The following is a 12,766-nucleotide window of genomic DNA, read 5'->3' as shown; positions in this document are numbered from 1 at the left end:
AAAGAAAATAATTAAAAAAATAAATCAACAATTAAGACATCCCACCCACAAAAGAAAACACGACGGGATAGGCTGGGGAGGTGGGTGGATTGGTGGGTGATTTGCAAAATGAAACGTTTATGCTCATGAAAGAGGTAAATGCAAAGGAAGCACTTCTAACCTACGACGTGACAGTGCACCATGATGAGCCCCTTATCTTCGTAATTACTCCATGGATGAGTACATGAAAACCACAGCGGCCATTTTAGGATCTGCTGCAGCTCCAAGTTGAGATTGTGTTGCAGGGTTTGAGGCTTCAGTCTCCGAGTATCGGTGCAATTATAGCTTGCAGCATTGGACGGGAAGAAAGCATCTAGATGAGTATGGTACATCCTCTTGTGTCCTTCGTATCGATTGCTATAGCCACAAAAGCATTGCTCATTGTCACAGTGAAATTTGTATTTGATCTTATTCTGGTAACATGTCCTCATTCTCCAACCTGGAGGTGCTTCTCTAGTTCTACAAGGGAAAAGAGACGAGTGTTCACAAAGATTCAGAATTGTTAAATACAGTTCTGCTAAATTCATAACTGGATATAGAGTCAAGTTCTGTAACAAGATCGCAGTACTCCATGCTGTCAAAATAAAGGTGGAGCAAGTCGAACGGCATAGCCACCATGTCCGTCAATGACAACACAAAATCTTGTGTCTACCGTTCAAATTGAGCCTTTTGGGGTAATAACTGAAATAAGTAAACAAATGGTAAAAGATTCCATGTATTGTTTTTCTTCTTTTGAACATACACAAATCTCAGGATGCAGGATTTGTCCTTTCTGAAAATTCTACAGTCGGTTACTGAGAAAGCATTTCTAACGAGTCGAACAAGAAGGCATATTTGAAGACTAAGGATCAAGGCGAATTCATCTCCAAAAATAATAGAACTCAACAAGGATACAATCAGAAAGTGAGAAAGTCATTCAAAAGCAAAATGGCATAATAAGGGGTAATTAAGGGATCCTTCTCCGGGACCACGCATGACGGGAGCTTCGTGTACCGGGCTGTCTTTTAATAAAGGATAATTAAAAATTACACTGCAACAATTAGTATAAAATAACCAAGCAACTCTAGCACACAGAAGACTACCAATTGGCCTCACTGCTCTATCAATATACTTGCATATTATGACTGCACTACATATATAATGACCCAAAATTCAACAAATACATTAACCACAATCAAATGTGTTATCTGCCATCCACATTCAACTGTTATACAACGAGCCCTAATTGATACTCATATAATAGATTCTGGGTTACATCTATGAAACTGAGCGTACCAATGAATGAAAAACACTACCCCTTTTATGTTAATGATGACAAATACAACTCCAACATAACAGGACTGAAGTTATATCTAGATTTCATTCCGGCAGTGCAGTGTATTCCTACCTTTCTTTTTGTTTCTTCACTTGCATTTGTATTCTATATTCAGTGATTATATATAGTAATTATGTTGATGTGATAAAGATACGAATGATAATGTAGTTTGTAGTTACTAGTGTTGGAGCCATAGTGTAGTTACTAGCGCAATGTCCATGTTTTTCAAATGATCCAATATAATGTAACTAGTTGTATATTATTTCAGATAGTATTGTGCCTGTTGATCTTACTGCAGATGATCTCTTGGTTAGAGAGTATCGTCGTAGCACTTACAATGAGCATTTAACATAATTTTCCATGACGATAATAAGTTGAAAAAATCACCGCACTCAGTATAGTGTGTCACATTGATATTTGAGGGCATGAATATATTCAAGTATAAAGGTCTTGGTTTGGAGTAATTCAGAGTTCTCTAATTTCATCATCAACTTTTGGACGAAACCGGATGATGGACCTACGCCATGTAGAAAATCAAAATTTTGATATTGTCCGATAGAGGGGAGTCCTAGGAAATCATTTGTGGTGTCGGTTACTGAGTATCACAATCGTAGTACTTGTAATGGCCATTTAACATCATTTTTCATGTTGATAACGAGTAGATAAAATCACTGCTCTCAATATAGTGTATCACATTGATGTTGAGGGCATAGATGTATTAAGGAGATTTAGACAAGTACAAAGATCTTAATTTAGAGTGAGTCATAGTTCCCTAGGTCCATCAACCATTTTTGGACGAAACCGATTGATGGAGCTACGTTATTCAAAAAATCAAAAATTTGATAATGTCCGACTGAAGGGAGTCCTAGGAACTCATATCATCGTCGTAGCACTTATAATGTATTAAGGAGTATGGATGTATTAAGGAGACTTAGACGAGTACAAAGGTTTTGATTTGGAATGATTCAGAGTTCTATAAGTCCATCAGCCACTTTTGCACGAAATTGCCCATAGACGTATCACAAGTGTATAGTAATCGATTGGTGGAACTTGTTCACGGCCATAAAACCGTTTCGAATCGATTGGCCGGTCGACTTACTATTTCCAATCAATTGTTTCGATAATGCGGAAGAGGCAAGTAATAAAACGGGAACTCAGTACGTTATTTACTAATTTTGAAACTAAGGTATGTGATTTGGGTATTCGAGGACTTTATCTAAGTGGTTTAGTAAATTGACGAAAAAAAATATTGATAGCAACTAGATAAATTTCAATATATGATAAAAGGAGAAAAATAAATAAATTGATATAGTATGGACATATTCAAAGACAGTTATACATTTTATAATTAAATGTGAAAGATATAAGGGATAAAAAGATACACAAAGAGAGCTTGATTTAATGTAATAAAAAACATTTTATTTCATGTAAATATTATTAGCAATATATCTCAATAGAGGAATGACGGTAATGATGTATGTATTAACAACAAAGCATGTAAAAATCTCATAAGAAACTGAGATCATTTGACAGTTTGCCAATTATGCAAATTAACACCTGAATGTCTAAAAGTTCATCTAATCTTCTTTTGCTCTTGTAAAAAGTAGTAACAAAAAAATTAAAGAAATTCCTTTTGCTAGGGAATGAAAGGTGAATACTAGCTTACCCTCACTATTTTAAAAATATTGGATAGCATGTGCTAGTATATTAGCCAAATCAACAGTGGATAACAAGCATGTTCTTCAAGTATCTCCACGATAAAGGTGAGCTCTGTTTCAAACTAGTATTGATGCTAGCATAAACTGCTGTTGACTAATAATTCCACGATTCAAATGACTATTTGTGAAAAAAGAATGGAGCTTTAAAATAGATATCTAGATGTATATACATTTGATTTTGCACATATACAGACACAACCAAGTTATCACAAGATTCACCATTAGCAATCTTTGACGAAAAAGGAGCATTGTGGGGATATCTTAACCAAAATTTAACTAAAATCCACAGAAATTTGAACAAAGAATCTGTAACCTGTCAGGTTGATCAAAATTTGTGCAACAAATATTCTCCTAGCGGAAAGATACACACACACAAAAAAAATCAAGTTAACACATTGATAGATCAACAAGAAGCAACAGTTTAATGGAAAAAATTAGCATTTAAAAAAAATTTCTTTCTGAATCCATCATCTACTAAGCATGTACATCAGAATGCAATAATATGAAAACCAGCATTTAAAACTCTAAAAACCAAAGAATGAGCGGAGAAGAATGATACTGACCTCCGAGCTTTCCAGAATTTGAGCCTCTCCTGCAGGACCTAGAGAGTTCTTTGTCTGCTAACCCCTTTATTTTGAGCATGATGTTGATGAACAAGAAGGAAAAGAGAGAAGTGTCATTACAGTTCTGTAAACTTGACGAAACCATTGATAGAGGAATCAATCATCCAATAAGGCGCAAGCAATGGAGCAGACGATATCTGATGCAAACAAAACCATAAATTTTACTATATATCACAAACAGTAGCCCTAGTCAACCAACCAGTGAACCCTTGCACTGATCGATCCGGTTCTCCAGGCAAATTCACTGTAAGAATTGGGCGAAAGAATCAAATCCTAGAAGTGCTCTGTCGATCGGTTCTCTGAACCGCCCCAAATCCCGTCCACCTCCTCATCGCAGCGAGTCCAGGCCGAAGAGGAGAAACAATTCTTACAAGGTCGATTCTGCGACGCAGTGTTCCTCGATCCGTTTTCGGATCAATTCATAGACCGGGCAGAGTGAGAGAGGTGGAGAGAACGGATCGATTCGCGGCTGGACGCCGGCCGATCTGAGCCGGGCGGAGGGCGCACAGCGAACCGCCCACGGAGAGGGAGGCGACCGGAAGACTCGGTTATTCCAGCGCGGAACCGGTCCAACCAGGAGTCTGACTCGTATCCGTGGCTACTCAGGAAAACCAACTCGGATCGCCCACCGGTTTATCCGGTCAGATCCCAAACCCTCGCCTCCTCCTATAAGTATTTGCCAAACCGGACCGAATCCCTTTCTCACGCTCTTTGGGTTCTCCCGTTCTCCAGCGAGCGAACAACCGCGAGGCGAAAAGCCAAGTAAGTTCTCTAAACCAAACCAAGCCTCGTTTTTTTTTAAAATTTTTATTTTCATAGATTAGTGCGACACGTGATCTGAGGGCCCTTCTCTTCGTTGTTCCTGCTTCGCTAAACGTGGTCCGCCATGGCCTTTGTTTTCAGGCGGAGGGAGGCGATTCGATTCCGTCCGGATCCGCCGGTCAGATGGCGTCGGCATCCGAAATCATCCTGCCGATCGGCACGCAGAAGCACGACCCGGCGTGGAAGCATTGCCTCATGGTACGGTCGGCCGGACGGACCAAACTCAAGTGCGTGTACTGCTTGAAGTTGTTCCTCGGAGGGGGCATCCATCGCATCAAGGAGCACCTCGCCCGGCATAAGGGAAACGCCTCCTGCTGCCCCAAGGTGCCTATGGAGGTGCAGGTTGCCATGCAGCAGAGCCTGGATGGCTCCGCGGCGAGGAGGAAGAAAAAGCTTAAGTACTCGGAGGAGGCGACGAATGCTCAAACAGCGGTGCCGATGCAACTGGAAGGGAGTGAGGTAGGTTCCGGGATTCAGATGATGCAAATCCAGGATGTGATTGACATGGGCACAGTCCCGGTGGAGGTGAGAGATGAGGGAGTTGTATCTAAACCTCCTGAAAAAGTACGGAAAAAGAGATCAAGGCTAGCTTCGCCTCTTCAAAACACTCTTTTCCAGCAACAGACTCCTTCCCTGGTTGCAGACGCCGGAAAATCTACCATTGGAGGCACCGTCACTAGGGACCAGGTTTGCATGGCTATTGGGAGGTTCCTATTTGAGGCTGGGGTGCCGTTGGAAGCTGTCAATTCGCCGCATTTCCAATCAATGGTAGACGCACTCACATTGGCTGGACCCGGGGTGGGAGCATTCTCTTATCACGACTTTCGCGGCTGGATATTGAGGAGATCAGTCGAAGAGATGAATAATACATTGGAGCAATGCAGGGCGGCATGGAGTCGCACTGGGTGCTCGGTGTTGGCAGATGAATGGACTACGGTAACTGGTAAGACTTTGATAAACTTTTTAGTCTACTGTCCCGAAGGAACAATGTTCCTCAAATCTATTGATGCTTCACACATTGTGTCATCTGCGGATACTCTGTATGAACTACTTAAGCATGTTGTAGAAGAAGTTGGTGAGAGAAATGTTGTTCAGGTGATGACAAATTATACTGAGACCCATGTTGCTGCTGGGAATAAGTTGACTGAGACTTTTCCTACCTTGTTTTGGACATCGTGTTCTTCTCAATGCATTGAGGCAATCCTAGAGGATATCAGTAAGTTGGGAGTGATAAGTGAGGTCATTGAGAATGCTAAAGCCATCACAGGATTTATGTACTCTCATGTAGCAATACTGAATATTATGAGGAATCACACAAACGGGAAAGATTTGATACTTCCTTGTGACAGTTGCTCAGCGATGGCCTTTATCACATTAAGGAATATGATTAGCTTAAAGGAGAACCTGAGAGCAATGGTTACTTCTGTAGAGTGGCTTGATTCACCATTTTCTAGAAAGCCTGCAGGAGTTCTAATTGCTGACCTTATTTGTAGCTTGCCATTTTGGTCTTCTTGTGTAGCAATTGTTCGAATAACAGAACCACTGTTGCGGGTTCTTAAATTAGTCGAGAACAATAAGAAACCAGCCATGGGATACATTCATCTTGCTATTTATCAAATCAAACAAGCAATAAAAAAAGAGCTTGTTAAGAAGGCAGATTACATGACATATTGGGAAATTATAGACTGGAGATGGAATAGACAACTGCCTTGTCCTCTTTATGCAGCCGCCTTCTTCTTGAATCCTCGCTTCTTCTTCAGCATTCAAGGAGATGTATCCAATGAGATATCATCTGGAATGCTTGATTGCATAGAAAGACTTGTGCCTGATGCAAATACCCAAGACAAGGTCCAAAAGGAGCTCAGTCTATATAAAAGTTCGTCAGGGGACTTTGGAAGAAAAATGGCTATTAGAGCAAGAAACACTTTACTTCCTGGTAAGAAACAATGAAAAAAATGTTGTTCCTTGAAAGTATCATGAATGAAGCAATATTGGTTCATTTAACATTTCTTTCATACTTTTTCTGATGCTGATCTTATTTGATTACTTTTCAGCTGAGTGGTGGTCAACTTATGGAGGTGCTTGTCCAAACTTAATGCGTCTTGCCATTCACATACTCAGTCAAACTTGCAGTTTGAGGGGATCTGAACAAGTTCACCTTCCTTTCGAACAAATTCATAACCACAGAATGAACTATTTAGAACACCAACGTCTTTGTGACCTCATCTTCGTGCATTATAACTTGCGACTACAGCGAAGGTGAACAATCTGGACTGTTAAACACCTTTCCAGTTTACATTTAAATGGCTCATTATGATTTTTTTTTTTGTTGTCAATATACGCAGGCAAGTTTTTAGGCTCAAACAATTTGATCCTATTTCTGTAGATAATATTGATGTTGTGGGAGACTGGGTTGTTGAAAAAAATGATTTGTTCTCTGTTGATAACGAGCCTTTGAATTGGATGTCACTGAACCAACCAGCAGAAGCTCAAATGCAATGGGTAAATCTAGATGACGAAGAAATTGAAGCTTTTCTTGCGGGTATACTTCCGTTCCACCTCTAGTGCATGATTGAAACTTGTCACTGATTACTAATTTGGGTCTGAAACTTTATTTGCATAGGCATTGATGATGAGATGATCCAAGGTGCTGGTAAGAATGTCGAAGATGATGGTGATGTAAAAGAGGAGGTTCATGCAGATGTTTCTTTTACATGAATGGAAATTTCTTATCAGGGAAAGGTAGGTTCGAAAGGGAAGCTCTCAGCCTCTTTGAAGCTGGTATAAATGGGTGGTTGTTGACTACAGTCGTAAACAACTTGCTTGTGACTGCCGACCTGAACATGTTTGTGTAGCTCTGTAGATAATTCCATTTGCAAGGGAACTGTTGACATGACAAATCTAGATGTAGGCTGCTCTTTCTTGGTTAATTGTGGGTATTCAAAATCTCCATTGTAGGGCTCCTTTCCCCCCATACAGGTCAGCCTTTTGAATAAGTATTGCTTGATAGATCGGTGTTATTAGCTTCTTTTCAATTTCTAACCCAAATAGTATCTTTTAATTTGCTATAAACAAATGATTGATTCCTTTCCTTCCACATTCATCTTTTCATATATATGGGAATCCTTGTTCTTCTGAAGATCCATATCTATGAAGTGTAAATCTAATATTTTGTTTGTATTGTTACGTGGATTCTTTATTCTTTGAGAAAAGCTTTAGCCCTTTGTGATGGGTGCAACCTGGACTGCAGAAAGTAGTTGCTGCAAATCGTAGGAAAGTCCAAGTTCATTGTCAAGCTTGTATAGTATAATCTACATATGAAACAAAAATAGAGTTCTTTCTGAATATTTTTGCAATGCTTCTCATTAGCTTGGCTCCAAAAAATTTCTCTTGTTGGTTTGATTGACACAATTGATCTGGAATGGCTATGGTTGATTTTTTTTTCTCTTGGTAATCTCAGCCGCCAAGAAAATTTAGATTAGGTTTCCTAATCTGTGGGATGCTTAACTTAAATCATCCTACTGCAGTTGAATCCTGTACTAATTTATGAAGATTGTTAGCCATGTTGTGTACTGCAACTAATCCCATGTATTGATAATTTATTTCACGTAGAATTTTGTTTTGGGCAATTGTCTTGGAGGGTGTTTTTTAATAAATTATCCGTTTAGGCTCTACTTTCTTTTCTATAATATCCTAATCACTCCCCTGTTGAAAATATTTTAGGGATTCAAAGGCCTTTAGCATCAAAAATTGAAATTAAGGTCTCTCTAGGGCAATCAAAAAACTTATATTGATGTTGCAACGTGTGTTAGTGTGTGGTTTCCATGGTCGTTTTCCCTGGAATTTGAGCATCCAGCTAATTGAAAATTATCGGGGTGTTTTTTTTATCATAAAACAATAATATTTTTTTTGGTATTTTTTATGATTTTAAAATATTTAAATTTAGGTGTTGAATTGGCAGAAGTTTGTGCTTACCCCCTGGTGCTACCGCACAACAATCAAATAAACCATATCAAATTCAACTATAGAGAGGGAAAGTAGAAAGCTTGGTGCAGCAACAGTCTTATGCAGAGAACTTAGGATCGCGGCTCGATCATTTATATACATTGGTGAAATAGTTTTACATAAACGGTGAAGATTGTGGATGTCGGTTGTCTTAGTGGCCTTCAAAATTAATTAAGAATGATAAATCTGAGTTATAAAAAAAATAGAGAGGACACTATTAAATTCGGGCTCACTCTCAATCAAATAGCATGGAAGATGTAGTCCAAATCCAGCACTATTTACGCCATAGTGGCCTAGCAGCCAGTTGCCTAATAACGTTCCAGACAACCAAACTCCGCACTGTAAAGTGCTCGGCAATAATTGACAGCACACCGCAATCCTTGCTTTGCTTTTCATCAAATGCGCAACAACACTTATCCCTCTATTCGACAGGATCGAGCTGGCCTCAGTGTTCTTTCAGAATCATTTCCCACTAAAAACCTTGGCTCTGAGAAAGAAGTCATGGAGGCAGATACTAGTCGCCTTCTCAATCGATGGTCTCTTTCCGGCACAACGGCTTTGGTCACTGGAGGCTCCAAAGGCATCGGGTACCGCTCTTGTTAAGTATTCCCCCCTCCTGTTTTCTCCTAAATCAGCATCTGCTAACAATTGGCCTTGAAACTCGCATGCAGACATGCTATTGTGGAAGAACTAGCTAGATTTGGGTCAGCGGTCCATACTTGCTCCCGCCATGAAGCAGAGCTCCAAGAGTGTGTGCAGAAATGGAGAGGCTGTGGACTCCAAGTAACTGGGTCAGTGTGCGACGTGTCATCCCCGGCTGAGAGAGAGAAGCTGATGAAGGAAGTCGACTCCATCTTCGGAGGGAAGCTCAATATTCTGGTGAGCCTTTCATGAGCATGGCCAACTCCTATGATTTAGTTGAAACTGTTTAGTTTGATCTTGGTTGATGCAGGTTAACAATGCAGCGTTCGGTTATCGGAAGCCTGCTCTAGAAGTGACTCTGGAGGAGTATGAGCTCACTGTGCGCACCAACTTAGACGCAGGTTTCCATCTGAGCCAGCTCGCTTACCCTCTTCTCAAGGCTTCAGGAAGCGGTAGCATTGTTTTTATCTCCTCCACCGCTAGTCTTCTTGGAATCGATACGCTCTCTGTGTACGGAGCAACCAAAGGTGCATAATATCTATTTATCGATGAAGGGAAAAACGAATAGACTGAAGTAGTTTTGTTCTCTTTCTCTTTTAATTAGGAGCGATAAATCAATTGACGAGAAGCCTTGCTTGCGAGTGGGCGAAAGACAACATCAGAGCCAATTGTGTGGTTCCAGGTCTCATCAAAACCCCCCTCTCTCAGTGGGTAAGTATATCACATACAGTTGCTCCAACACTAAATAACATACAGTCAGTCTATGCTCACTCCTCTACTTGATTTTGATATTAATATGTATGCAGCTAGTTGGGAAGGAAGAGTTTAAAGCTGTGTGTGCTCGAAGTATTCCCATTGGACGTGTGGGAGAGCCAGAGGAGGTGGCAGCCCTGGTCACTTTCCTCTGTCTCCCGACGTCGTCCTACATCAATGGCCAAGTCATTAGTGCAGATGGTGGCGTATCAATCAACGGTAACGCAAGATGATCCGTTCCCTGCGTATATGCCCATCCTAAATAGTTAAATTGCAAGCTTAATTATCGTTGTCGAGTGTGATATTCCATGTGTGTGCCACGTGGATTCAATAAAAATATTGAGTTTAATTAATGTGGTTAGAAGTTTTAAAAACTATACCAAGTTTAATATTTATCCGAAGTTTTATCATAAAATATTGGGTAAATGACGACCTATTGTAAGTTTTTTTAAATGCTCAACTATGGCCCTCAGGGCGATTCTCAGGAACTGACGACCTGGAGTTTATCCCGCCATGCGCCTATGGCCTATGTACTTGCATGAACCTCCCTCCATATCCGTGGGGCCGGCACTAGGGGGGCCGCTAAGGTAGCGGATCTACCTTTTTTTTTAAATGCTCAACTATGCCCCCAGGGCGTAGCGCAGACGGTGGGCGCATGGTATCTCTAGCGTAATGGTCAGGGGTCGATTCTCAGGAACTGACGACCTGGAGTTTATCCCGTCATGCGCCTATGGCCTGTGTACCTGCATGAACCTCCCTCCATATCCGTGGGGCCGGCACTAGGGGGCCGCTAAGGTAACGGATCTATCTTTTTTTAAATGCTCAACTATTCTTCACTAACTCCGTCCATGACAATCATATTTGAATAAAGAATGATTGTGTTAAATTGCCGGTCAATATTAAATTGTGACGAATGTTTAGTAAAGGGATATATTAAATTATTGTATTAATATTAAATTGTTCCTAAGAAGAAATGTGTTATAGGGTTCAATTGTAACGTCTCGGTAAGGATCGTTACATCTTTAGAATTTTGATATAGTGTTAAATATATAAGAGTTCTCGTTGTAGAGTTTGATTGTAATGTATCAACAAAGACCGCTACATCTCCATAAGAACTTGGATGTAGTGTTAAATAAATAAGAGTTTTCAAACCATAGGTGAGATAAGAAGAAACATTATAAGAAAACTAATAATCTAAGATTTGAAACATGGAAAGCAATTGAGGTAGTAGAAATGATTATTAGGAGAAGAAGTAGTATTTTGTAAGTATAAAAAAACTAAATTAGTAGGTGAGAAGGTAAAAATGATAAAGAATTTGGATTTTAAGTTATGGTATACAGAAAAAAAGTAAAACAAGAAAGGAAGTGTATATTTTTGTAGATATTTCATTGAAAAATGAAATTGTTGGAGTAGTTAGAAAAGGGATAGAATTATATCTCTTAAAATAGTAGTGACAAAAGAAACTATGAATATAATTAGCATATATGTGTTGGATCGATACACACGTGAGAGGAGGGGTGAATCACGTGGTTTTCAAAAAAGCTTGTCTTCTCTTTTTAAAATCTAAAAACAAAGTACGCAGCGGAAAAAGAAATAAGAAAGAGAGAACAAAAAACACAAGAAAACACACAGTCAGTTTACTTGATTCGGAGCCTTCGGTGACTCCTACTCCAAAACCCAGGTCCCGCGGACCTATCGATGGGTAAGCCACTAAAAACCCTCTTCTGGTACCTCCTGAAGAGGGAATCGAGTATAAGAAGATTAGAACAAGTGCAACACATTACACTTATCCTTTTGCAGTAATTAAGTACACAAATAAACCTTGTTACCAACACATAAGGATCGAATGTGAGAGTGTTCGTGTGTTAGTGTCGGTCTACCGGCTGCGATCGAAAATCTTCGGAATAGTCGTCGGACACAGTAGCTTCGTAGTAGAGTCATAGCAGGAATCTGGAGCAGTCGGAAGCTCAAACAGATGCGCAGTAGCTTGTATGAGTGTTGTATTGAAGTCTTCTCGAGGCTGCCTTATATAAGGCATGTAAGACACCTTCCATAGCTGTTGAAGGCACCTTCAACATGGAAAATTCGATCTCGGATAGCCCGACACTTATTCGCGATGAAGTCAAAATTTCATCCTGCAGAAGGTGCCTTTCATAGTCATGGAAGGTACCTTCTATGAATAGTACGAAGGTGCCTTCACTGCTTGAAAGCGCCTTCAGATACTATTCATTCGAAGGAAAACTTGCTCATTTTTTTCTGCAAAACAACGTTAGTCTAAATAACCTACAAAACAATTATTAGGACAATAATAATTAATAATAAAGAGTAGTAGCTAATTCTTGTCCTCCCAGAACCAGGAACTAGTCACAGTCTCAGTTTTAGGGATTCCAAATGGACCTAAACTGGACCGACGCCTACTGTCTCTCAATCGGGATGCGTCCTCATAAGATCACTCTCCTCCAGTGACTTATCTTAACTTACCAACTTGTCAAACATCCTGTCAGCCCGTCGACCTGTCTGGACTTCATGTCAACTATCCGGTCGGCCCGTTGACCTAGCTGGACTTCATGTCAGATATCTGGTCAGCCCGTCGACCTATCTGGATTTCGTACCAGCTATTCGGTCGACCCGTTGACCTAGCTAGATTTTCTTCCAGATATCTGGTTAGCCCGTTGACATATCTAGACTTCTCCTGCACACTTGATCAAGTGGTTAGATCACAACACAACCTAACTTAACTTACTTGTCATTTATCAAAACCTGAGTTAGATCGTTAGTGCAAACTGCACCAATAATCTTCTCCTTTTTGATGTAATGACAACTTGGGTTAAATTAGGAAAAAATGTAAA

At 40.1% G+C, this 12,766-nt stretch overlaps 2 protein-coding genes across 4 annotated transcripts; both read left to right on the top strand.

The window, feature by feature from the left end:
• Positions 1-4,326: 4,326 nt before the first annotated feature.
• LOC122005474 lies at positions 4,327-7,589 on the top strand. Of its 3 annotated transcripts, XM_042560508.1 has the most exons (5): positions 4,328-4,457; positions 4,599-6,453; positions 6,572-6,776; positions 6,863-7,059; positions 7,141-7,589. In XM_042560508.1, exons 2-5 carry the CDS (start codon positions 4,641-4,643, stop codon positions 7,233-7,235), a joined length of 2,310 nt encoding a protein of 769 aa, XP_042416442.1. In that variant the 5' UTR covers positions 4,328-4,457; positions 4,599-4,640; the 3' UTR covers positions 7,236-7,589. The 3 variants fall into 3 exon arrangements, with proteins under 3 accessions (XP_042416444.1, XP_042416442.1, XP_042416443.1); XM_042560510.1 differs by lacking the exon at positions 7,141-7,589 and having other exon boundaries at positions 4,327-4,457; positions 6,904-7,039; XM_042560509.1 differs by lacking the exon at positions 4,328-4,457 and having other exon boundaries at positions 4,529-6,453.
• A 1,279-nt stretch (positions 7,590-8,868) lies between these two features.
• On the top strand, positions 8,869-10,270 carry LOC122005475 (tropinone reductase homolog At5g06060-like). Its single transcript, XM_042560511.1, has 5 exons — positions 8,869-9,109; positions 9,194-9,401; positions 9,475-9,691; positions 9,769-9,875; positions 9,971-10,270. The coding sequence occupies exons 1-5, from the start codon at positions 8,922-8,924 to the stop codon at positions 10,148-10,150; spliced, it is 900 nt and encodes a 299-aa protein (XP_042416445.1). The 5' UTR covers positions 8,869-8,921; the 3' UTR covers positions 10,151-10,270.
• Positions 10,271-12,766: the final 2,496 nt, after the last annotated feature.

The sequence above is a fragment of the Zingiber officinale genome, chromosome 7B (genome assembly GCF_018446385.1).
Source record: "Zingiber officinale cultivar Zhangliang chromosome 7B, Zo_v1.1, whole genome shotgun sequence".
Classification (NCBI taxonomy): domain Eukaryota; kingdom Viridiplantae; phylum Streptophyta; class Magnoliopsida; order Zingiberales; family Zingiberaceae; genus Zingiber; species Zingiber officinale.
The sequence above is the reverse complement of the archived record's forward strand: the minus strand, read 5'-3'. Positions and strand labels throughout refer to the sequence as shown.